At 44.2% G+C, this 26,908-nt stretch overlaps 1 protein-coding gene across 1 annotated transcript in view; it reads left to right on the forward strand.

The window, feature by feature from the left end:
* The window catches only part of PDPN (podoplanin), a 33,643-nt gene extending 19,440 nt beyond the window's left edge, over positions 1 to 14,203 (forward strand). The window contains 5 exon segments of the mRNA XM_021668365.2: positions 3,160 to 3,293; positions 5,349 to 5,478; positions 9,869 to 9,907; positions 10,606 to 10,717; positions 12,441 to 14,203. Coding sequence (XP_021524040.2) covers positions 3,160 to 3,293; positions 5,349 to 5,478; positions 9,869 to 9,907; positions 10,606 to 10,717; positions 12,441 to 12,447 — 422 coding nt within the window. The 3' untranslated portion in view covers positions 12,448 to 14,203.
* Positions 14,204 to 26,908: the final 12,705 nt, after the last annotated feature.

Raw genomic sequence — 26,908 nt, forward strand, 5'->3', positions numbered from 1 at the left:
AACTCGGCAGCTGGCCTAGTAGGAACTCTTCACCCAGGGAAGCCTTCAGCCAAGATAATAAGAGGGACAATTGGGGATCTCTTGTTAAAGTTCAGCTTTCCCATGGAGCAGAAAGAATGCCAGGGCAGTGAGACAAAAGACACGCATCTTAATCCCGACTGTCATTCATAAAACGTCTTTTGTCCGTTCAGAGTGATTTTAGTACTTGGCTCTGCGGACCAAGGGTAGAAAAGAACAAAAAAGGAATTTTTATCAAGTTACACTTTCAATGAACTGAGCTGTCTATGAAAGAATTCAAACTAACTTCATCGAGCACTTGATTTTTTTTTCCTTTTTTTCTTTTTTTTCACTTGATTTTTTTTATAAGCAAGGGTTGTTTTAAGTTAGATACACCAAATAAGTAAGTGTTTTTACTGAGCAGCTCCAGAAAACATTTTTAAAATTGATGATTTGTTAACTAAGTTCAAACCAGGGGAGGAAGAAAATAAAATGGGAGGCTTAATAAGTTTTTATTTATTTTTTATTTTATTTTTGATATAGAGTCTCACTCTGTCACCCAGGCTGGAGTACAGTGGCTCAATCTCAGCTCAGTGTCACCTCCATCTCCTGGGTTCAAGCAATTCTCCTGCCTCAGCCTCCTGAGTAGCTGAGACTACAGGCGTGTGCCAGCAACGTGCCTGGCTAATTTTTTTTTTTTTTTTTTTGGTATTTTTAGTAGAGATGGAGTTTCACCATGTTGGCCAGGTTGGTCTCGAACTCCTGACCTCAGGTGATCCCCTCACCTAGGCCTCCCAAAGTGCTGGGATGACAGGCATGAGCCACCGCACCTGACCAGTGAGATTTTAAATAAGGACTACTTGTCTGGCAAAGGGATGTTTCCCATTGAGCTCAATAAATACATTAAACGTTTTGCCTGCATTGCAACTCATACATTCTTGTGGGAGCCAATCACGAACCCTCACTTCCACCCCTACTCCAGCAAAAGGCCACAAGGAGAGGCAAACCATTTGCTTGCACGGAGGTATTCAGTTATTGCTAACTGGTAAACCCCCTTCCACACCCCCAGATAAAAAATAAATGTTTAGGTAGCCCATCCAAAGCCATCTCTACTAGATCAGGACTCTAGAATCAAAGAGCAGGCTCATAGAACAAGTGAACTTACTTCAGAGGCTTCCTCACTCGAGGCATCAAAGACGCTATAATCAAATATTTACTAGCCGTGCCTCTGGCTGGGCCGTTAAGCAGTGGGGAGAATAAGGTATCTCAAGGCAAAGAATGGATTGCTAGTGTGAGTGCTGCCTAGAGACAAAAAAAATCTGCTCTTTAATTACAGAAAGAAGTCTCTAAGCATCTCCCTCCCCTCATTCCTGGGATGTGTGTGCTTGTTTATTTTGCAACTGTATTGAGTCATGAATTTCCAGAACCACTGGAGTCCAGGGAAGAAGCCCATGGTCAATGAGTCACATTTTTAATGCATGAAGAGGTTGTTTGGTGATATTTACAGATGATGATTGAGCATGATCATGAGTAGTTTGGATCTTTGCCACAGAAGCTCAAGAAGAGGACACTGTTGTTATCTGCTCTGTCTCTCCTTGTAGAATTCAGCGTGATAGTCCATTCCCATCCCCTACTTTACCAGAAACCTTTTTCATTGGCATGACATGTCATTTGTCCAAATGTTAACACAGAAAAGCCAGGGACAGGGGCAGTTCATTCGTCTGGCTCTTTTTTCTTTTTTTGTGATTGAGTCCAGACTGGAGTGTGGCGGTGTGATCTCAGCTCGCTGTAACCTTTGCTTCTTGGGTTCAAGCAATTTTCCTGCCTCAGCCTCCTGGGTAGCTAGGATTACGGGCACCCACCACCACACCCAGCTAATTTTTGTGTTTTTAGTAGAGACAGGGTTTCACCATGTTGGCCAGGCTGGTCTCAAACTCCTGACCTCAAATGATCCACCCACCTTGGCCTCTCAAAGTGCTGGAACTACAGGCATGAGCCACTGCACCCAGCTAGTTGGCTTTTGGTGTATTAAGTGTTCTCTTGGTATCTTGGCATCCCTAAGCATATTACTGACCCTCCCCGTAGATACTAATCCCAACTATAAAGTAAGAGGTAAAACTCCGTGTAATCTATGAGGCCTGTGGTCAGAGCCTGTGGTTCTAATTGTCCAAGTGAACAGCAGTCTCAAAATTCAATGGAGAGAGAGTTGGATTTTAAAAAGATAGAAGTTGGATGTGGTGGTGCGCACCTGTAGTTCCCGCTGCTTTGGAGACTGAGGCGGGAGGATTGCTTGAGCCCAGGAGTTTGAGGTTATAGTGAGCTACGATCGTGCCACTGTACTCCAGCCTCGGCAACAGAGGGAGACCCTGTCTCTTAAAAAGAATTGATTTGAAAAAGTAGGGAAAAAATAAAAATAAAAAGATGGAGACCTCAGTTTGCATGGAGTCTGTAAAGGGGTATGTTTAGAAATCTTTCCCTTTGACTCTAATTTAAAATTGTTGAGGTCTAGATGAATACATTAATTCATCACAGAAATGACACCAGGAAGAATCTGGTTCCTTATTGAAAAGGAAAGATGTGTGTCCCCTGTTCAGGCCATCTCGGTGGGGCCCCAGGGAGGGGCTGGCTGCTCTACCTTTTGATGTTTTCGTTTTCCTTTGCTTTGTAGTGGAGATAACCAGGGTATTGTGTATGTCAGAATTGCTGCAAGGAGGATGGTTTGGTTTCTGGCACCGCGGAAAGCCAGAAAAAGGACCAAAATAAAACAGAAGTTTTTAAAAGAAAATACTCCGCAGTAGACGGCAAATTCAGTCTGCTTATGCAATTTCTTTCTTTTTTTTGAGATGGAGTTTCACTCTTGTTAACCAGGCTGGAGTGCAATGGCACGATCTTGGCTCACCGCAACCTCCGCCTCCTGGGTTCAGGCAATTCTCCTGCCTCAGCCTCCTGAGTAGCTGGGATTACAGGCACGCGCCACCATGCCCAGCTAATTTTTTGTATTTTTAGTAGAGACGGGGTTTCACCAGGATGGTCTCGATCTCTTGACCTCGTGATCCACCCGCCTTGGCCTCCCAAAGTGCTGGGATTACAGGCTTGAGCCACCGCGCCCGGCCTGCTTATGCAATTTCTACCTGAGGCTCTGACTCAGTCTTTCTTCTTCAGCCAGCACGGGCCAGCCAGAAGATGACATTGAGACTCCAGGTACAGAAGGCAGCGTTGTGATGCCGGGTGCCGAAGATGATGTGGTGACCCCAGGAGCTGGCGAAGACCTCTCTACAGCTGGCTTGACAACTCTGGTCAGTGTCCTGGGAGGAGAGGAATGTTTTCCATAGGCATGTGATCAAATTGCAAGGTTATGATGTATATTAATTTATAGATAAATATGTCTATATATAAAATCAGCATGTTTACCACCATACCAAGGTATAGTTATGTGGCTCAACAAAAAAGAATAAGTCTTCACTTAATGCTGTTGATAGGTTCTTAGAAACCTGTGACTTGAAGCAAAATGACTTATAAAGAAACAACATTATTCGAGGACCTACTGCGTGTCATTTTCCTTAAGTTTCTAAGAATCTATCAACAATGTTAAGTGAGGACTTACTGTCCTTCCCAGTTTCGTGCACTTAGCTGGTGGACGATCACAGATGGTTTCAGAGTAGAAGCCAAGGCTTCTTAAATTGGTAAGGAGTCAGGATTTTACATTTCCAATCTGTTACAGCCCAAATTTCAATACAATGAAAGTTTTCTTGGGTGTTGTGGCCATGTCATTGCTCTAATGGGTTCCAAATATGTCTTCTCAGTTTCTTTGCCCATTATAGACTGGTAATAAACATGGACTAGAACCAGTCCACAGATCACATGATTATAGACTATTTAGCCTCTCAACCAACACATTCTTAACCTGATGAATTTTAATTAACTCTTGTTACATACCTGCCATAGAGAAGACAAGATGCCAAGCATTGGGAGGGATGGAGGAGGTCAGTGAGCCACGTCCTCCACCCTTGAGGCAATCTATGATTTCTCTGGTAACAGAACAGGGGTTCCCACCTGCCTGTCTGCCCTGTACACCGGCATCTCCTTCACTTTCTCTATGTCTACCATCTTGGACTTTCTGACCTTTGAACACACCAAGCTTGTTCCAACTTAGGTTTTTGTGTTCTCTGCCTAGAACACTGCCCAGATCTTTCCATGGCTGACTTTTTCTTATTTGAAGCCATCTCAAACAGCCTAAAGTAATCTCACCCCCACCTCCCTCAGAAGTCACCCTCTGGCCCTGAGGTCAGCAAACTACCCGCCAGATTTGGCCCACCCACTGTGTTTGTACATGAAGTTTCATTGGAGCACACCAATGCCCATTCAGCTGAGAATTCTCTGGCTGCTTTCCAACTGGAAGAGTGGAGTTGATTAGTTAGAACAGAGACTGTGTGGCCTGTACCGCTGAAACATTTACTCATCTGGCCCTTGACTGAAGGTTTTCCAGAGGCTAGTCCAGTCTAGTCTAGACAAGGCTAGCGTATATTTCCTCCAAAGCACTCACAATCATGTCAAACGACCTTTTGTATTTGTTTACCTGCTAAGTGTTCAAATTCTGCTACCCCATCCCAGATGCCAGCTTCAAGAGAACAGATAATTTATATTACTCACATTATAGTCCCAGGGCTTGGAACCATGCTGGGCTCATAGGAGGTACTCATTAGCATATGTTTTTTATTGTGGTAAAAACAATAACATAAACTTTATCATTACAACCATTTTGAAGTGTGCAATTCGGTAGTGTTAAGTATATTCACATCATTCAACTGATCTCCAGGACTTTTCATCCTGTAAAACTGAAACTCTACCCATGAAACAGTAACTCCTCATCCTTCCCTTCCCCCAGTCCCTGGCAGCCAGTCTTCTACTTTAGAATTTGACTCCTCTAGGTACCTTATGTAAGTGGAATCATATAGTACTTTTTTTGTGTGACTGGTTTATTTCACTTAGCATAACGTCCTCAAGGTTCATCCGTGCTGTAACGTGTGTCAGAATGCTCTTCCTTTGTTAAGCTGAATAATGTTCCGTTGCATGTGTAGACCGTATTGTTTATCCATTCTTCTGTCTGCAGACAGTTGGGTTGCTCCTACTTTTTGGCTCCTGTGAATAATGCTGCTGTGAACATGTGTGTACAACTGTCTCTTCAAGATCTAATTGTTTCTGTTCGTTTTCTTGTTTCTACTTGCAGTGTATGCCATCATGTGTTCCATATTTTGATGCCACCTTAAATCCTTTTCTTTTATAAGGCAGAGTATATATTTTAAGATGATTAGGCTTTGTTTCTTATTTTTCCTCATTCACACCCACAATAGTTGGCAACGAGTGTCAAGAGTGTGACCGACATTGGTCCCGAGGATCTGCCAACTCCAGAAAGCACAGTGCACCCCAAAGAAGGAAGTCCGAGCACCACAACCTCAAACGTGGCAACCAGTCACTCCAGGGGTAAGAAAACCAGTCACCTCCATGGAGGCTGATCTACTTTTGCAGAATCGGCACATTCCAAAGTCCGTGAACAAATGTAATGATCAACAAGGGGCGTGTTGGGATGTAGGAGTGACTTCTGAACCAAGCCTTGTATGATAGGTTCAGAATTGGATTTGAGTTGATGCAGTTGGTTTAGTGGGTTGCTGAACATACCTCTCTACCTGAAATAATTACTGATAACACCTGCACAGGGTGAGTTAAGTAGCTACTGATGTTGCATGGCGGGCCCCAGGCTGATAGAATGTGACATGGAGAACTGTGTGTGGACACCCAAGGGTGCAACGCTCAGCTATCGTCTGTAAATCTTAATAGATTTATAGATAGATAAATAGAGAAATCATGACTTTTCCTCCATTGCAAACTAGTCAGTAGCCATCATCCAGAGGAGTTGAGGACTCATTATATAAAGAGGTCAAAGAGAAAAACAATATTTTTATTTTTAAATAGGTCATTGCATAAAATTATTCAAAAGAAACTCAAAATGACAAATATTCACATTGTAACTATTAGACTAGGTTTGACTGCAGATAGAAGTCCTAAAATAACAGTGTCATGAATGCAAAGGATGTATTTGCTCATGAACCTTAGCTGGGACTATCATTGCCTTGTAAAAATCTGGATTTTGCTACCAAAGAAGCCCCAGAAAATAGATATTGAGACTAATCACAGTCTTGGTTACATGTTCCCAAACTAGAGTATTAATCTCCAAAATGAGTAACAGACCTCTTCACAGTCTGGAGATCTTGACATTTACTTACTTCTACATGGCAGTTGTCCAGTAAGTACTAGGTAAGAATACTTACCACCTTCCACTGAGTTCATGTCTGTTTACGTGGTGCAAGAATCTGTTCTAAACCCATCTGGCCAGGATTTGGGTTGTACTGGTGACTCACAGTTGGCAGCTGCAGCCGTGTGAGTGAAATACCTTGGAGAAAAGCTTTGGAGGAGTTTTTTGAGTCTTTGCTATTTTTCTATCTAGACCATCATTGATGAGAATAAGGAAAAATAATTGTTAATTTAAGAAATAGAAAGAGATCACTTCCTATTTCTAGAGATGTCTTGAGAAATTCAGTTGTTTGAGGTTTCAAAAAATGCCTTATTTTATAGTGGATAAGGTGGAAGAGAAAATGAAGTAATCCTCTGAAAACCTCAATGAGTGCTAGCTAACTTGAGAAATTTTATGTAAATTGTTTTGTCTAGATAGGTCTTACATATAAATATCATGTTTAAACCAATGGTTTCCCAAACCAGTTGCACATCTGAATACCTAGAAAGCTCTTCTTGGCCGGGCATGGTGGCTCACGCCTATAATCCCAGCACTTTGGGAGGCCAAGGCAGGCAGATTACCTAAGGTCAGGAGTTCAAGACCAGCCTGACCAACATAGTGGAACCCTGTTTCTACTGAAAATACAAAAAAATTAGCTGGGCGTGGTGGCACATGCCTGTAATCCCAGCTACTCTGGAGGCTGAGGCAGGAAAATTTCTTGATCCCAGGAGGCAGAGGTTGCAGTGAGCCGAGATTGTACCATTGCACTCCAGCTTGGGCAACAAAAGCGAAACTCCATCTCAAAAAAAGAAAAAAGAAAGCTCTTCTTTATTGTCCCTTTTACATTTCCAGGATTAATCACCAATCTCGTTTTAAAAACTATGGTACTTTTTAGGATTTAAAAAATGCTTTATTTTTGTACTTCCATGTTTATAGCAGCATTATTCACAATAGCTAAAATATAGAAACCCAAGTGGCCATGGAGAGTTGGATAGATAAACAAAATGTGGTGTATTTGATGGAATATTATTCAACCTTGAAAAGGAAGAAAATGCAGACACGTAATACAACATAGAAGAACCTTAAGGACATTATTCAAAGTGAAATAAACCAGTAGAAAAGAAATACTGTATGTCACCACTTACATGAGGTCCCTAGAACAGTCAGATTCATGGAGACATAGAGTGGTGGTCACCAGGGGCTGGGGAAGCTGTTTAGCGGGTAGGGTTCCAGTTTTGCAGGATGTAAAGGGTTCAGGAGGTGGATGATGGTAATGATTGCACAACAATATGAATGTACTTAATACCACTGAACTGTACATTTAAAAATGGTTAATTTAGTACATTTTCTGCTGTATGTGTTCTGCCATGGTGTAGGGGGAAAAAACCTTATAAAGGGCTTTGAGGCCAGGCGTGGTGGCTCACGCCTGTAACCCCAGCACCTTGGGAGGTCGAGGTGGGCAGATCATGAGGTCAGGAGTTCAAGACCAGCCTGGCCAACATGGTGAAACCCCATCTCTACTAAAAATACAAAAATTAGCTGGGTATGATGGTGGGTGCTTATGATCTCAGCTACCCAGGAGGCTCAGGCAGGGGAATTTCTTGAACCCGAGAGGCGGAGGTTGCAGTGAGCCAAGACCATGCCATTGAGCTCCAGCCTGGGCAACAGAGCTCTGTCTCAAAAAAAACTGGGGGGTGCTTTGAGATAAAACCTGAACCTCACTCCAAGCTGTTAAAGAAATGATTAACATTTAAACCCCAGGGAAAGCCAAGTTGAGCTAAGCAAAGAAAGAATAATCAATATAAGTGGTCATTGGAAAACTTTTTAAAATTTTGGAGGATTGTCATGGGTTGACAGCTAATTAACAGCAGAAAATTGTGCCATCCATGTTGAATATTCTATCATACTTCATACCTCTCTTCTATTCCTTTAAAAAAAAATTATCAGTTGCCTGTCCCCTGCCCCACCCTGTCACAAAATTGCCCACCCTGTCACAAAAATTGTGATTTAGGACACATTCCTACTTAATAGCTCATTATCCCAAGACATTTTTGCATGTGAGCCAAAATGTCATTAGTAGCACTCAGTTTTCAAGGGGTAATTTTATTAGGGCAGCAGATGTTCAGTTCTGCTGTGAAACACCCAAATACGATGATGTGCACATGTATGACGCATGCTCAGAATCACAGTCAGTGTCATTGGGAGGGGTATGGGAAATATGAGACTAATAAGCTCTGATTTAATAACAAATCCTCCACAAACTTTATTTTCAGTAATACAATTTTCAACCAATGGTGTCTTTGAGGATGGTATATGAAGAGCCTAGAATCAGCACCCATGTGGTGGGATGTGCTAAGCAAACGATTGACTTATCTCTGCTGGCAGTTGACTTCTAGCGATGACATTTGGGGAGTTGATTTGATGCCACCTTTGATCTAGGAAAGCCCAAACCCAGCCGTGTCCTATATGGTGAGGTACCACAGTCAGCATGAGCTCTTACCTGCTCTATACCCATGGGCTCAGCTCATCCGCCGAGAGCTGGCTTCTGGGACCTGTACCCTGGGGCCATCTTGAGGAGGCACCTTGTGTTGAGGAGAGCCTTGGTCCAAAAGGGATGGTTTTCAAACCCAACCATTAGAAAAAGTAGGCATCTTTTATGTGATGGTTGGCTAGTTTTACCATTGATTAGGAAAGCTACTGGATACCTGGCGTGTTTTGCAAGCTGTGAACTAAGATTTTAGGGCAGGGCTTGACTGATGATTAACTTCTCTCCAATTGCTTTTTAAATCAAGGCATCTTGACTTTTCCTCCATCTGCAAACTAGTAAATAGCCACCACCCAGAGGAGTTAAGGACTCGTTATATAAAGAGATCAAAGAGAAAAACAAAACATTTTTATTTTTAAATAGGTTATCGCATAAAATTGTTCAAAAGAAACTCAAAATGACAAATATTCACACTGTAACTATTAGACTAGGTTTGACTGCAGATAGAAGTCCTAAAATAACAGTGTCACGAATGCAAAGGGTGTATTCGTTCATGAACCTTAGCTGGGACTGTTGTTGCCCTGTAAAAATCTGGATTTTGCTACCAAAGAAGCCCCAGGAAATAGATATTGAGACTAATCAGAGTCTTGGTCACATCTTCCCAAACTAGAGTATTAATCTCAAAATGAGTAATAGACCTCTTCACAGTCTGTCCCTTCTCTGTGATCCTGACATTGGACTAAGAATCCACAGCTCTGGATTCTTCTGCTCCCTTAACCTCTGATACTTATGACCATTTATTTAAGATCTTTGTGGCTCAGTTTCCTTTATTCTGCTTTCTAAATTTGATGAGAAAGAATTAATAAATAGAAAAGTGCTATGGACCCATTGGTGTGAATAAGGATTCGTAAGTTAGATAATAATAGTTACAAAGACAGTGTCACATCGGGGCTTGCTTAGAAATCCCCTGATCCAATTTATTTAAGAAGTCATCCTCTTGGTTTATATTTTGCTACTTTCCACTTGGGTAAATTCATCTTTTGCGAATTGTTATTAAACCCTAATAATTCTACATTAATGTATCTTTCTCTTTACAGAGAAAGTGGATGGAGAGACACAGATAACAGTTGACAAAGGTAGGCTAGATTTTTGGCATCAAAATACTCCTACATACTTGAGTTTTTACAAAATTTCTTTGAAGCTAATTTTTGAGATGAATTACATTCTGTTTTGGATTGCAGTCAATGAGAACAGAATGGAAAACCTTTTGAGAACAGATTTCAAGGTTTTTTTTTTTTTCAATAGAGAAAAGGGAATTCCCTGTATTTGAAAATAAGCAAATCCCAGATGAGACCATTCCCTTCATGACAGATACGGGGAATGGTATCGTAGCGCAGTTTATTGTTACTAAGAATGAAAATAGGGGCCAATTTAATAGCCCTGTGCAAACACTACCCAAAAATTAACAGTGAAGGCGACGTGAGCGTTATGTTGGTAGATTCTCAGACCCAGAAATCTTCCCATTCGTAAAATAGGATTAGACTAGCCATGTTTTTTCCTTTGGAAGAGACGCAAACACTACCCAAAAATTAACAGCGAAGGCGATGTGAGCGTTAAGTTGGTAGATCCTCAGGCCCTGAAATCTTCCTGTTAGTAAAATAGGATTAGACTAGCCCACATTCTCTCCTTTTGGAAGAAATGCTCTGTGCTCAACCAACATGAGCATTATTTGCTGTGTACAGTAGGGCAGCAGCTTTGTTTATATATTACATATTTTATCACCGGCATATTTTTTATCTGGGACTCATGCTTTTTTTTCCTCTCTCTCATTCAGATGGTTTGGCAACCGTGACCCTGGTTGGAATTATAGTTGGGGTCTTATTGGCCATTGGCTTCATTGGTGGAATCATCGTAGTGGTTATGCGAAAAATGTCGGGAAGGTATTCGTAAGTAAATAACTTATGCCCATGTGATAGGTAAATGAAGGCTATCATGTCTAGAGCTCAAACCTTTGAACTAATGGAAATTTCTAATATTAGCTGGGTGTGGTGGCTCATGCCTGTAGTCTCAGCCACTGGGCATGTGTAGACCAGCCAGGGCAACATAGTAAGACCCTGTCTCAAAAAAATGATCTTTCGTATAACGGTCATGTTCAAAAGTTCTTAATTGGGGCTCTGAGTGCAGTGGCTCACACCTGGAATCCTCGTGCTTTGAGAGGTTGAGGCAGGAGGATCACTTGTGCCCAGGAGTTTGATGCTACAGTTAGCTATGATTGTGCCACGGCACTCCAGCCTGGGTGACAGAGCAAGACTCTGTCTCTTAAAAATAAGAAAAAGCAGCCGGGCACGGTGGCTCATGCCTGTGTAATCTCAGCACTTTGGGAGGCTGAGGTGGGCAGATCACAAGGTCAGGAGATCGAGATCATCCTGGCTAACATGGTGAAACCCCATCTCTACTAAAAATATAAAAATTAGCCAGGCGTGGTGGTGGGCGCCTGTAGTCCCAGCTACTTAAGAGGCTGAGGTAGGAGAATTGCTTGAACCAGGGAGGCAGAGGTTGCAGTGAGCTGAGATTACACCATTGCACTCCAGCCTGATGACAGAGCAAAACTCTGTCTCTAGAAAAAAAAAAAAAAAAGCTTCTTAATCTTCAAAAGGACTACATCTGAAGATTCCCCAGAAGAACAAATCTCTACTTAGGCCTTACAAATTTCCAAAAGAAGAGAGTTAGAGCCAGAGATGACTCGTAAGTTGACTTCTGTTGAGATCTGACCACGTTTGATCTCGTCTTAATTTTCCAACTAACTGAATTTGGAGGAAAACTCATCTGTCACAGAGCTAGCAGCCCATTCTGACGAGGAGTTCCACTGAGGATGGGGTCTTTTTCTTTTCTTTTTTCATTTTTTTTTTGAGACAGAGTTTTTCTCTTGTTGCCCAGGCTGGAGTGCAATGGCACCATCTCAGCTCACCGCAACCTTCACCTCCTGGGTTAAAGCGATTCTCCTGCCTCAGCCTCCCCAGTAGCTGGGATCACAGGCGTGCGCCACCACTCCTGGCTAATTTTGTATTTTTAGTAGAGATGGGCTTGCTCCATGTTGGTCAGGCTGGTCTCGAACTCCTGACCTCAGGCGATCCACCCGCCCTGGCCTCCCACAGTGCTGGGATTACAGGTGTGAGCCACCGTGCCCGGCCAGATGGGGTCTTTTTCATTGAGTTCTCTTACTCTTGCCCCGCATGCACCCACACACGTGGTCACAGACTCCTACCTTTGACTACTAATGAAGGGAAGGAGTTTTTTCTCCTTATTAAACTTCCTTAAGGATTCAGAATATCCACACTCATGGCCAGAGAAAACCTTTTTCTTGTATGTGTTGGGGGGATGATATATGATGGAACAGCGGGGAGAGGACAAGTGATACACACGTGGAAGGCTGAGGGATACAGTTGACAACACGGCTGTGGACTTAGCATGTTTGGAAAAGCCAGGGAGTCTGACCCTTCTATGTCAGGATGAAGGCATGGAGGAGGAATATCGGGGACAAGAGATGATCACCAGGTGTCAGAACTTGGAAGACTTAGAGCAAAGGACAAGAGGAACGAGGACTCACCGGGTTACTATTCACAATGCCAGTAAGAGACACGACAGCCACCTTTCTCTTTATTTTCACAGGCCCTAAAGAGCTGAAGGGTTACGCCCTGCTGCCAACACACTGAAAAACGACTGTTTCTGTTCCTCTGCGCCCCGTCCCTGAGCTTGTGGGAGAATATGATCCGTGGAACGCTTGCCCACCCCGTTCAGAATCCATGGTGATCTCTCTGCTTGCCAAAGTAACCGAAGGAAAGGCGGTTCACCAGGCCTGGCTCCTCTAAATATTTGCCTTTCAAACATGTTTTCGAATCTACATTCTATAAAAGATGATTCGAAAGACAAAATTCATAGAAAATGGAGCAAAACTGTATAAACTGCTTTGTAAAAAGACTGGACCATTGGATCGATGTTAGATGCTGTAATCATGTGTCTCCGTCTGACCGTTCTCTGTTATTGTTAAAATGCAAAGGAATCTGGAAATATTTATAACCACGGAGTCCTTGGATCCAGTGCCATGTCAGTAAATAGCACCAGCCTTTTTGCAATTGCTGATCTGTTGAAATGTACACATTCCGGTCTAGTTCGATCTATCTTTTAAAGCCTGATGTATATCACATAATCAAGTAGAAAATCTCAACTTGGATAATGCTTGATAAGCAACTGCCTTTAGCTGGTCCAGATTAATCATTTCAAAGACATCCATCTTAGAACACAAGCAGGAAGTCTATAGTCTCAAAGCCGCTTTGTTTCTCCCAAGTAGGCCACGGGCAGCCTCTAGACTTGGCTTTACCCAAATCCTTCTCCAGCCATGACTTGGTGACTCCCAGACTTGCCCCCTCCACTTCCCTCGGATGATGGGGAGCCGGGGCTAAGGGGGCAGCCTTCCCTCCTCCCAGTGATGCATATCCTTCAGATTGGCTGCTTTGTTCCGGGATACGGATATCTCAGCCTGGACACTGAGGAAGCCGCTGGATGTTTAATGGTGCTAGAGGCTCAAGCGTTTTCAAAAGCACGAGCCCCCATGCAGAACAAAATCCTATGTGAGCCTCTGGTATGAGAAATAAAACCTGCCACTTACATTACATTCATTTTCTGCCTCAGAGGAAAGATACGGGGAACAAAAATCATTTTCTACAATCTTAATTTTAAAAGCAGCTGGACTTAAATATCTGATCTTAAAAATAGAAGATATCTCTAGTCTTCATGACATACCACAAATATCTGTGGGGTCCTATCGAAAAGAACAAAATAAAGGATCTCAAGGTGTCGTTCTGTCTCCACACCATCCAACCTGGCACTTCTCTTCCCATATAGCCATTGGATTTTTTTTTTTTTCTAAACAAAGTTTTTATACTGAGCAGATGCTCTGTCATGATTGCGATTGTGCAATTCTGGTATCCTGTAAACTTGTAAGCATTCATAAAACAGGAAAAAGTAAACTATCAGTCGGAAGCACAGCCCATTCCTCCCATTTTTCGCAATAACGTGTGGATGTTTTTTTAAACAGTGTGTCTGTGTGTTCCCAAATCCAGCTGGTCCCACTGGCTCCGATTCCGTATTTGAACATCAGCTGATTGAGAGAAGGGGAATGAGAAGAGCTGGATGAGTTTAAATAACTTTGTTTCATTGTTCAGATTCCTGAACAGGAGACGGGAAAAGGCCCATCTCCTTTCCCATCCTTTCTTCCCCCCTCACTGTGAAAAATAACAGTCCACCCCCAAGTCATACACTGGACCCAGGGCCTGCGGGGACAGGACTGTGGGTTTTTTGGTCACACCTGTGTTGGTGCTCAATGCAGTGTAGACATGTTTTCCAATAAAACACGTGATTGTGTACAACAACGAGTCAGACCTTTGTTGAAGTCTGGGCCACACTTAGGAACATCTCCAGATAAGATTACAACTTGGGTAAAGAATTCCACAGGGAGAAAATGCACCTACACCTTTCAGGTGGGTCTGCCAGAGTAGAGAGGTCAAGCGGAATCATGGGCTGGGGAGACACGTGGCACACGGGGGGCTTTCACCCACTCTGGTCCTGAAGTGTTAATGAGGTTTTATTTGATTCTTAATTTCTCAGCCCTGGAGAGGAAAACCAGGTGTGAGAGCAGTTTCAGCTTGCTCCTGCCAGTCCTCCCTAGAAATCTCACCTCAGGAGAGGTGAATTCCTGTTGCTGGGATGCCCCACAGCTCCTGGCTCACCCTGACCCTGTCTGGAGATTGCCTTGGCCGCTGCTGGGTGGGTGCTGCTGATCTGCTCCTCCCAACCCCACCTCACTGCTCCGTGCGTATTTCATCCTCCTGATGCGGGTCCCGTCCCTGCCAACTCTCTCCCTACTTGGAAGGGTTGGGTGCTATGAGCAAGAGAGCAGTTAGCCCCATGACTTCCTCAAAATACATACTCTTGTTAAATCAGGATTGTTGAATTTGGACTGGGCGCAGTGGCTCACGCCTGTAATCCCAGCACTTTGGGAGGCCGAGGCAGGTTGATCACCTGAGGTCGGGAGTTTGAGACCAGCCTGACCAGCATGACCCTGTGTCTACTAAAAATACAAAATTAGCCAGGCATAGTGGCCCACGCCTGTAATCCCAGCTACGTCGGGAGGCTGAGACAGAATCGTTTGAACCCTGGAGGCCGAGGTTGCGGTGAGTCGAGATTGTGCCATTGCACTCCAGCCTGGGCAACAAGAGCGAAACTCTGCCTCAAAAAAAAAAAAGGATTGTTGAATTTGTCCGTTGTCAGAAATCCTGGGTGCTCATTTGAGTTCCAAGCAAGGAACAACATTTTATGCCTGTAGTCTCAGCTATTCAGGAGGCTGAGGTGGGAGGATCGTTTGAGCCCAGGAGTTCAAGACCATCCTGGGCAACAAAAGAGTTCCAGTCCCATTCTGCTACTCCACACCTGTAACCCTTCAGGCAAGTCGTTTAACTTCTTCGGGCTGCAGTTTCTTCCAAGAAGTTCCAATCAGATTGTCAGAAAGCACCCCTCTTCTAGCAGAAAACTGCGTCTACCTAGTCCAACAGATTGAAAGAGAACGGACCCTCAACTGTGTTACATGTAAATTTACATTCCATTACAGGCCACCCCCAGGAGATGACTAGCAACTGGTGGAGCTGCCAAGGTCCTGGAAGTTTAGGGAAACAACTCTATCAAACATGTCTGGGAGCAGGCGGGGCTGAAGTTAGACCTTTGTGTGATATAAAGGCCCTGTGTTTAACGCCTATTTTTCCCCTCTCACCCTGGAGAACCAGTTGAAAACCAGAGCTTAGTTCTGCTTCATGTGCCACCTTCAAGGCTCGGCTTTCATGAACAGCAAAGAGCAAAGAACTGTTGATCTCTAGTTGTCTCTATTTTAATTCAGATTTATTTAGCATTCAGGGCATGGGGCAGTTTGTGACATGCTTCGGTTGGGGAATGATGCATATTCTGATATTAAAACTTGCTGGCAGGGCACAGTGGCTCACATCTATAATACCAGCACTTTGGAAGGCCAAGACAGGCAGATCAAGAGGTCAGGAGTTCAAGACCAGCCTGGCCAGCATGGTAAAATCCTGTCTCTACTAAAAATACAAAAAATTAGCTAGGCATGGTGGTGCATGCTTGTAGTTCCAGCTACTCTGGAGGCTGAGGCAGGAGAATTGCTTGAATCCAGCAGGCGTAGGTTGCAGTGAGCCGAGATCGTGCCACTGCACTCCAGCCTGGGCAACAGAGCAAGACTCCATCTCAGGGAGAAAAAAAAAATACTTTTGCTAGTTAACAGTCCATTGAAAGTGGAGGAAGAATTTTCCTGAAATATAGCTGCATGTTAACACATACACTAAAAATAGTGTCATCTCTTGCCTTTTCTGAAGCTTACAATCAGGTTAGAACATATAGTAGATCCTGGGTTTTTCGATTCAGTTAATATAAGTGATGTAAGTGTGATTATTGGTCAACAATGCAGAATGAATCCAAAATCACGCCCACTGGTGTGGGAGTTTTTTGGCCCAAGGGCCCAGCATGCAGATACCTGGTACAGGCAGAGCCAGCTCGAAAGCACTGAACATGATTCCTCAGCACTTTTTCTTACTCTGAGATTATTTTATCAGAGCGCCGCGTGTTCTATTTCTGCATCCGAGGGCTTGGGGCCATAGTACAGACAGTCCTATGCGTGGTTCTGAGACCTTGTTCCTTCCAGTTTTTCTTTCCTACCTCCTTCTCTGCTGCTGCCTCTTCCTTTCCACTAATACAAATCTTTGAGAAAATGATCACGTGCCAGTCACATACGGGGTGATCAGCAAATGTTCCTGAAGTGACGGCTTCCCTCTGGATGCTGCTGAAGTAGTCAAAGAGGCCGTCTGAATATGTGCTTGAATAAAAGCACTTACAGTGCTTCACATGTAACCTCAGGAAGGTGTGCACGTGTCCTGACCGAAGGAGGAGGTAGACCCTTTTGCTTCCGTTCCCACCCGTCCCCAGAGCATCTGTAGGTGAAAAGGCTGGATCTGTGGATGGTCCAGAGCACACTGGAAACTGGGTACATGGTATGGATGCCTGGCCAGCCAGATCCAGAAGCAGAAGATACTCCCTTAGGTGTAACTGCTGAAGAACTCTCAAGGGACAGGAGTAATCTGTTCATTTATTTATTCATTCAAACATTTATGTTCAGGCCCATCCTGGGTGCTGGGAGTCCATAGTGAGTGAAACTGACAAATTCCTGCCCACATAGAGCTTATATTCTAATGCTGGAGACAGACTACAAAATATAAGTAAATCATGGAGTGTGAAAATGAGAGACCAAGGAGAAAACCACAGCAGGGAGAGGAAGTTCAAGTTTGGAGGAGCTCCAGCATGGAGGCCGGGGTGGGAGAAGGTCTCCCTGAGAGTCAAGCCATGTTCCTGAAGTGGCAGGGCGAGGACTGATCCTGATGGGTACTTGAGGGAAAAGTGTTCTTGCCAAAAGGCACAGCAAAGGTATGAGGCAGGGCACCGTTGGCATGTTTTAGGATATACAGGGAAACTCAGAAGGCTGGAGCAGTCAGCGCAGGGGGCTATGGTAGGAGATGAAATCAGAGAGTTGGAGCCCCCTTGGAAATGGGGAGCCATGGGAAGGTTTTGGGCAGAGGAGTGACATGATCTGACTTAATTTTTTTTTTTTTTTTTGAGACGGAGTCTTGCCCTTGTTGCCCAGGCTGGAGTGCTATGGTGTGATCTCGGCTCACCGCAACCTCTGCCTCCCAGGTTCAAACGATTCTCCTGACTCAGCTGAGGTTACAGGCATATGCCACCACTCCCAGCTAATTTTTTTTTTTAAATTTAGTAGAGACTGGGTTTCTTCATGTTGGTCAAGCTGGTCTTGAACTCTTGACCTCAGATGATCCTCCCACCTTGGCCTTCCAAAGTGCTGGGATTATAGGCACGAGCCACTGCGCCTGGTCCCTGACTTACATTTCAAAAAAAAAAAAAAAAAAATCCTCACTTCTGGTTGGGAACTGGCCAGTGTGAGAATGCAAGCAAGGTTCAGGCCAGGATGATAGCAGTGGACGTGGCGTAAGGTGGTCTGGTTCTAGTGATATTTCGAGTGAAGACAACAGAATTATCTGATAGATTGGTTGCTGGATATGAGAAAAATGGGAGGGTCAAGATGCCACCAAGGATTTTGACTTGAGCAACTGGGATAATGGAGTTGCCATCAGTTAATAGGCCAAGGCTGTGGATGCTGCAGGCTTGAGAGGCAGAGCTGGAGTTCTGTGTGGAACATGCAGAGTGAGCTGTGTGCAGACATCCATCTCGAGGTATGAAGCAGGCAGGTGGGCACATGAGTCTAGAGCTTAAATGAGAGATGACTGGAGACGTAATTCGGGAGTTGCTAGAACCTAACCACCATGATGCTGACGAGCTCACCATGGCCATAAGTATAAATAGAAAAAGGCAAGTCCAAGAACTGAGCTCTGGTGTACCTCAAGGTTAAGAGTCAGGGATATGCAGAGAGATCACCAAAGGAGTCCTTCACCATGGATTGGATGAAATGCATTTCAGGAGTAGCCCTTCCTGTTCTCTTCTGTACCATCTAACAGGCTTCTGATTAATAATCCAGCTCCCTAAGTAGCTTAATACTGGAACGAGGGTGTCCTGGATAATGGGCTCAAATATTCCCACCACTGGAAAATAATATTATTAGTCGAAAATTACTAACTTGGCATTTGGGATTATAATCAGTTTCTCATGAGTTGATTGACATGAGTTAGGTCCTAGGACCTGCTTGACCCTGGAGACCGTTATGCAGTTAGGATTTTAAAACCATAAATCTGCAGGCCTGAATGATGACCATATCAAAATACTCCTGCGTGTGGAGCATCCAACTCTTTCCTAGACAGCACTCCCATTGTAAGTCCCAATCATAATGGTTCCTAAGTGACCTCTCAGTTTAGCATCCATCCGCTGCACCGACTTTTTCTGATCAAGCTTCCAAATGACCTCTTGTTTGTCAGTTCCAGGGCCTTTTCTTGGTCTTGTCTTCATTCGCCCTCTGCAGTCATCAGCCCTGTTTTGGTCCCCTTCTTGAAGCCATCTTCTCTTGCTTGGTTTGCATGACATGTTCCCATACTGGTTGCCCTTCCTGGTTCTCTGCAAGCTGCTCCACTGGCTCCTGTCTTCACTTCCCCCTCTTTGCTCACAGGCATGCTTCAGGCTTCCTGTTCGCTTCTCTATGGTCTCTCCTGTGGAGAGTTCATTCACACTTACAGCTTCAGATCATCCACCCTTACAGCTTCAGATCATCCACCCTTACAGCTTCAGATCATCCACCCTTACAGCTTCAGATGGCATAAGCTCCACAAGAGCAGGCATCTGTTTGGTTCTCAGCTACATCCTTAGCCCCTGCAGCAGTAACGGGCACATAACAAGTGAACAGTGCCTCCCCCTTTACATATACACCACTGGCCTGCTAATTCGGATCCTCAAGCAAAATCTCATCACAATTGCAAACTTAGATGCCCACATCATCTCCTCCAGTCTGATCTGCAATCTATCAATGGGATCTTCCTAAAATGTACTTTTTTTTTCTTTTTTGAGACAGTCTCTCTTTGTCACCAGGCTGGAATACAGTGACATGATCTTGGCTCACTGCAACCTCCACCTCCCAGGTTCAAGTGATTCTCCTGCCTCAGTCTCCCGAGTAGCTGGAATTACAGGTGTGTGCCATCATGCTCCGATAATTTTTATATTTTTAGTAGAGATGGGGTTTCACCATGTTGATCAGGATGGTCTTGATCTCTTGACTTCGTGATCTGCCCACCTTGGCCTCCTGAATTGATGGATTACAGGCATGAGCCACCCCACCCGGCCTCTCTCTATTTTTTTCCTTAAGAGCTAAAGTCTTGCTATGTTACCCAGGCTGGATTTGATTGAACTCCTGGGCTCAAGCAATCCTCCCACTTCAGCCCCCTGAGCAGCTGTGACCATAAGCGAGCACCACAGCACGCAGTGACTTCTCCGCTTTGTCATGGGGCTGATATCACATTTGTACATCCAGTGCATTCGAATGGAAAGAACATGGCTCTGACCCCGGCTGTTGCAGCTTTGGTTCCAGGCTGTCCTACTTCCAATATGGAGGAAATTACTTAACGTTTTTATATCATTACACTCTTGATTGAAAGGAACCAAGACTCGGAAGGAAAGCATCCTTATGCAATGCTATGTGTTATGTGTATACATGTGAAAACAAGGGAAACAAATCCTATGGGAACCCCCAAGCACTGCATAGCTCAGCCTCCAGGAGCGGGGACTTTTCTACACAGCACTGGATTCTGACTTTTCTACACAGCACTGGATTCTGGATTATCTTGACACCTCTGCCACTGTTCTGGACAGTTTTCATGTGCCCCTGTGAGTCTCTTCTCTGCCTTTCCTCCCCTGACTCTGTGATCTCAGAGGCTGACTTGAATAGACTACATCAACCAAGCTCTCTTGCTCTCAAGGTTCTGGTTAGGTTTGGCCAATGAAAGGCACTGAGGGGTGACTGAAGGGCGACAGAGAGACAGGCTGAAGTATGTATTTATTCTTCCAGCTTCTTCTCTGCAAGGCCACATGCTGCCAATCATTGTGTTTTGCTTTTCTCTCTTTTTTTTTTCGAGACAGAGTCTTGCTCTGCCACTCAGGCTGGAGTATGGTGACATGAGCTTGGCTCACTGCAACCTCCACCTCCCAGGTTCAAGCAATTCTGCCTTAGCCTCCCAAGTAGCTGGGACTACAGGCATGCACCACCACGCCCAGCTAATTTTTTGTAATTTTGGTAGAGACGAGGTTTTGCCATGTTGGCCAGGCTGGTCTCGAACTCCTGGCCTCAAGTGATCCTTCTGCCTCCGCCTTCCAAAGTGCTGGGATTACAGGTGTGAGCCACTGCACGTGGTCCAGTCATTGTGTTTTTCTACCAAAAACCCTAGCTCCTGTTGGGTGGCCCTTTGCTTCCACCATAAGTCTCACCAGGTTCCAGGAACCAACTCGTCCTTTTGCCTCTTTACACCCGTGGCTGCTAAGGGCTTCTTAGAGCTGCTACCCTTCAGACGCTTCACCATCCCTTTTGCGTTTCCTTAACCCTGCGTTGCCATTGGTAAATAGTTCCTTCATCCCACTCTCCGCCATCACTGTTTCGGGGGTGCCATGTGTTTCCTGCTGGCACCCTGACTGATAAAACCACATGGACGTTTGTTGGTGGCCAAAATAAGGGTGACCTAGCCCCTCTTTTTCTTTCCTCCGTGATTCCTGCCACTACCAACCAACCCATTTATTTTCTGCTCTGAGCATCTGTTCTCTACTTTCCGGCTTCTGCGTATTGATTGTGTTCACTGACTCACCCCTTTAATCGCACGAGGACTTCTAAGGCCCACGCCTGGTGTCCGTGGCCTCTCTTTGTGTATTCTCTCAGCTTTAGCCCTGGCTACCAGCAGACTCATTCACTCCTCATTTCCAGGACTTCTGATGCCTGAGGAAATGGCATTGGCCTGGCGAGTCACCGCGGCCTTTGTTGGTCAGAGCTTCCTGTGCCAGGTGTCAGGTCACTGCTTACCACAGACACCCACTCTGCCCCTGCAAGTCATTGTCCGTTCCTTGTTGACAAGGGGTAGTTATGGAAAGAAGAACGCCCCAAAAGGCATGGAAAATAATACATCACAAAGTTTTTTTTTCTTTTTTGAGGCAGAGTCTCTCTCGGTCACCAGGCTGGAGTGCAGTGGCATGATCTCAGTTCACTGCAACCTCCGCCTCCCAGGTTCAAGAGATTCTCTTGCCTCAGCCTCCCCAGTAGCATGGACTACAGGTGCCCGCCACCACGTCTGGCTAATTTTTTGTATTTTTAGTAGCGATAGCGTTTCACCATGTTAACCAGGATGGTCTCGATCTCCTGACCTAATGATCCGCCCGCCTCAGCCTCCCAAAGTCCTGAGAGTACAGGCGTGAGCCACCACGCCTGGCCTACATCACAAAGTTTTTATCAGCTTTAAAGTAAATAATGAATGTTTAATGCCTATATAAAAACACAAGTATCCTGTAATTAGCACAATTAATCCAACAGCCACTTCTTACTTGTATTATTATAGTCTCAGTTACTCTTCCATCATCCCTGTGAAGCAGGCAAGTCAGAAATTATCACCGATTTACAGATGAAGAAATTCACGTTCAAATAGTTGCCTAAAACTACAGTTACCCAAAGCCCGAAGTATAACCGGGATGCAGGTGTCTTGATTTGTTCTCCATCCCTCTTTTGCTTTGTCCACTTGTTTTTTTTTTTTTGAGATGGAGTTTCACTCTTTCCGCCCAGGCTGGAATGCAATGGCGCAATCTCGGCTCACTGCAACCTCCACCTCCTGGGTTCAAGCAATTCTCCTGCCTCAGCCTCACATGTAGCTGGGATTAGAGATGCTTGCCACCATGCCTGGGTAATTCTGTATTTTTAGTAGAGTTGGGGTTTCACCATGTTGACCAGGCTGGTCTTGAACTTCTAACCTCAGGTGATCCACCCGCCTCAACCTCCCAAAGTGCTGGGATTACAGGCATGAGCCACCGTGCCCGGCCCCACTTGTCTTTAAAATCAGTTGTCTCCCCATCAGCTCAGCAGTGGTGCATTTTGAAGACATAATTTCTGCAGCCAGTGGGAAATAGGGAACTTATTTTTTTAATGATGAAATACTTTAAAGATACAGAAAATTACAGAGAGTAATGAAAAAGCCTCCTATACCCCATCTGGCACTAGCAAATCTTAGCATTTCCATATCATTTTTTTTGAGAAATAAAAACTTATACATGTCCCTCGGGAACCCTCCTGACACCAGCTCTTCTCTTCCCTCCTTCCCAGAGGGACCGTTCTCCTGAACTGGATGCGTTTCATTATGGAACATGCACGTTTCCTGCTGTTCTTATTTTGTATGTATATATCGATAAGATATAGCATTAATGGCATTAATCTGTATGTTTTCAACTTTTTTTTTTTGAGACAGAGTCTCATGCCGTCGCTGGGGCTGGAGTGCAGTGGCAAGATCTCGGCTCACTGCAACCTCCATCTCCCGGGTTCAAGCAATTCTCCTGTCTCAGCCTTCCAAATAGCTGGGATTACAGGTGTCCACCACCATTCCTGGCTAATTTTTTTTTTTTTTTTTTTTTTTTGTATTTTTAGTAGAGACAGGTTTTACTGTGTTGGCTGGGCTGGTCTCAAACTCCTGACCTCAAGTGATCTGCCTGCCTAGCCTCTCAAAGTTCTGGGATGACAGGTGTGAGCCACCGTGCCCAGCTTCAACTTTTACATACACAAAAGTATTCTCTGCAACTTGCTTTCTTTATTCCCAGTATTTTTTTAGATTTATCCTTGGGGATGCAAAGAACTCTGTTGCATCTACGTAGCTGGTGTAGTTATGAAGTCATGGCTATGCCACCATTTACTTATGTTTTTTCCTATCAATGGATATTTATAATGTTTCCAGATTTTTGAATTACAAACAATGTTTTGACAATGGAGTTCATAATGAAAAAACTTTTATTTTCCTAGAGAGCAGGATTTTGCCCCCTAGGAAAAATAAAAGTAAAAACAAGTTAATATTTTTGATATCTAAATATCCAGTTAGGGTACAATGATTTGTGCATGTAATCTCAGTACTTTGGGAGGCTGAGGCAGGAGAGTGATTGCTTGAGGCTCGGAAATGGAGGTTACAGTGAGCTGTGATTGCACCAGTGCACGCCAGCCTGGCAGACAGAGTGAGACCCTGCCTCTAGTAAATAAATAAATGAATAGTAAATATTCAGACATGACTAAGAATTACCTGACATTTTTATTAAAAGAGTGATGCTTAGGCCAAGGCAGGCGAATTGCTTAAGTCCAGAAGTTCGAGACCAGCCTGGGCAACATAATGAAACCCTGGCTCTGCAAAGAGTTAGCCAGGTTTGGTGGCTCATGCCTGTAATCCTAACAGCTTGGGAAGCTGAGCCATGAGAATCTCTTGAATCCAGGAGGCGGAGGTTGCAGTGAGCCATGATTGAGCCGCTGCATTTCAGCCTGGATAGCAAAGCAAAACTCTGTCTCAAAAAGATAAAAACAAAAACAAAGAGTGATGTTCATAGAAAGAAGGTTTAAACTAATTGGATTGAAGTGGCCAGTAACTTCACAGTGATCCTTTGTCCCTGTCCATTTTCCCTCAGATGACCACCTGATCTTTTTTCCTATATGAAAGCATATGAATGAAATGTTTTTTTTTTTTTTTTTTTTTTTTTTTCAAAATGACAGAAATGTCTCATCTACATTCCATGAAAACATTTGTGGAGCTAGTTAATTATTTCTAATGAAAACACAACTTAGTGAAAAGTTGGTGGGTTTTAAAGTCTAAGGTGATTTTTTTTTATGTACAAGGTGATTTATCAGACATTGGAAGAGATTTGCTTAACATGTAGAAGAAAAAGCACTTGAAGATGTGAAATTGGCCCTGAGAGAAATCCTTCTGGTCACCAGAGTCCAAATAGATTTATGAGAAATATGTCAAAAACTGAAGGATTTCATAATAGGCACCTTCTCTGAAATGAAAAAGAATTGCTAGGCACACAAAATTAATTCAACATTTTTCTTTTCCTTCCTTCCTTCCTTTTCTTCTTTCCTTCCTTCTTTCTTTCTTTTCTTTCTTTCTCTTTCTTTCTCTCTTCTTTCGAGACAGAGTCTTGCTCTGTTGCCCAGGCTGGAGTACAGTGGTGTGATCTCAGCTTGCCACAACTTCCACCTCCCTGGTTCAAGCAATTCTCCTGCTTCAGCCTCCCAAGTAGCTGGGATTACAGGCACTCACTACCATACCTGGCTGATTTTTATATTTTTAGTAGAGATGAGGTTTCACCATGTTGGCCAGGTCTCAAACTCCTGACCTCAAGGGATCTGCCTGCCTTGGTCTCCCGAAGTTCTAGGATTATGGGCGTGAGCCACCACACCCAGCCTTTTCTTTTTTCAAATAGGAAAGGAATATGCTTGATGTTGATTAGGAATCCACATATCATTCTATTTGTTTTATTTTATTTACTTTTTATTGATGAATAGTAGATGTACATAGTTTTGCAGTACATTGAATACATTGATCACTTAATGAATACATTCATATAATGTGTAAAGATCAAATCGGGGTCACTGGGATATCCATCCCCTTGACACATATCATTTGATCATTGTCACTTTCAGAAAGTAACTGGAGCCAATCCCACTTTAATGGGTTGAATGATGGTGCCCAGAAAGACATGTCCAAGTCCTTACCTCTGGTCCCAGGGAAGTTGTGGCCTTATTTGAAAAAAGGGTCTTTGCAAATGCAATTAAGAATTTTGAGATGAGATCATCCTGGCTTAACCAGGTGGGTTCTAAGTCCAATAACAAGCATTCTCATAAGAAGAGGCACGAACGGGAAAGGAGAAAAACGGAGAAGGCCACACTAAGACAGAGGCAGAGACCAGAGGGATGCTGCCACAAGCCAAGGAACGCTGGCACTCCTAGAAGCCAGAGGAGGCCAGAAGCCCCCCTAGAACCTTCAGAAGGAGATGGTCCTGCTGACATCTTGATTTCAAACTCGATGGAAGAATATTTTCCTGTGGCTTTAAGCCACCCAATTTGTGGTCATTTGTCACTGCTGCCGTAGGAAATGAAAGTGCCTTCCAAGCAACCATCTGTGAGGGCAGCTCCCCACTGCCCATCAGCCCGTCCCAGATGGAAAGCGGCACTGGCCTTTGCACTCTGACCCTGCGCTGTTCCCTTGATCCTCCCTAACAATGGATTGGCAGCCACCGTGCTTCCTTTGTGACAGACAGATGTTACCAGACCCTTCCATACTGTCATTCCAATTGTCACTCATGCTAGAGGAATCCATGGTGAAAGAAATATGGCCGAGAACAATAGGCAGAGCCCACCCTTGCATGACGAGTGGAACACACAGGCAGACCTCGCTGTGTTAATTCCTCCACCCCATGATGACTAACCCTGAATAACTTCCTTACCCAACATTCACCTTCAGTGGTCAGAAATGCTTTGATGAATTAAATCCCAATATCTATTCAGTGAACATTCAACAGATATTCACTAAGTGCCTCCTCTAAGTTAAGCACTATGCCATAGATGTTAACATTGAAATGAAAGTACTCTAGGTGCGGTGCGGTGGCTCACGCCTGTAATCCCAGCATTTTGGGAGGCTGAGGCAGGCAGATCACTTAAACCCGGGAGGCAGAGGTTGCAGTGAGCAGAGATTGTGCCACTGCACTCCAGCCTGAACGTCAGGGCGAGACTCTGTCTCAAAAAAAAAGTACTCTAATAATTCATAAAGCATGCCAGTAAAAATATACCTTTGGGTCTGTTGCTAAGGAAGATACTATTTGTTTAGGGTCTGGGAGCATTATTCATTTATAGAGCACCACTAACTTACATTAGTAATGCTGTTTGCAGATTAGTCAGGCAGTCAACCGCACAGCAGCACAGTTTCAAAATCAGGGACTCCTTTGCCACCTGCCCACCTCCCGTTTGTTCCCCCCTCTTCCCTGGCTCCTAGTCTCCGCCCTATTCCCATGGAGTCTACCCTCAGCAGGCTGCCAACTGATCTCCTAAGAAGAAAAATGTGTGCAGTAGAAGGAGTCAATTGTGAGAAGACCTGACTTGCAGTTCATGTACAGCGTATTACCTGTCTGGAGCAAACAGATAGTGCTTGTAAATATTTTGTGTATTATAAAGTAACACACAGTAGCAATATGGGTTACTGTTTGGCAGCCATTGTCAGGGGTGTCGTGTCGCTCACGTAAAGAGACCACCAGGCAGGCTTTGTGTGAGCAACATGGCTGTTTATTCACCGAAGTGAGAGCGGGCTGAGTCCGAAAAGAGTCAGCCAAGGGCGGTGGGATAGGAGTTGGTTTTATAGGTTGAGGCAAGTGGTCAGTTAAAGGTGGTTATCTATTTTAGGGAGGGGAAGGGTGTCACAGGATGCATGGTCACAAGGGTAGGGGTTACTTACTACAAACAGGCATGATCGTAACGGTGGGGGTTATCGGTTGCAAGCAGAGGGGAAGGTGAGGTAAATTAC

This window comes from Aotus nancymaae, unplaced genomic scaffold (genome assembly GCF_030222135.1).
Source record: "Aotus nancymaae isolate 86718 unplaced genomic scaffold, 86718_ANA_hifiasm-v0.15.2.pri h1tg000053l, whole genome shotgun sequence".
NCBI classification, from domain to species: Eukaryota; Metazoa; Chordata; class Mammalia; order Primates; family Aotidae; genus Aotus; species Aotus nancymaae.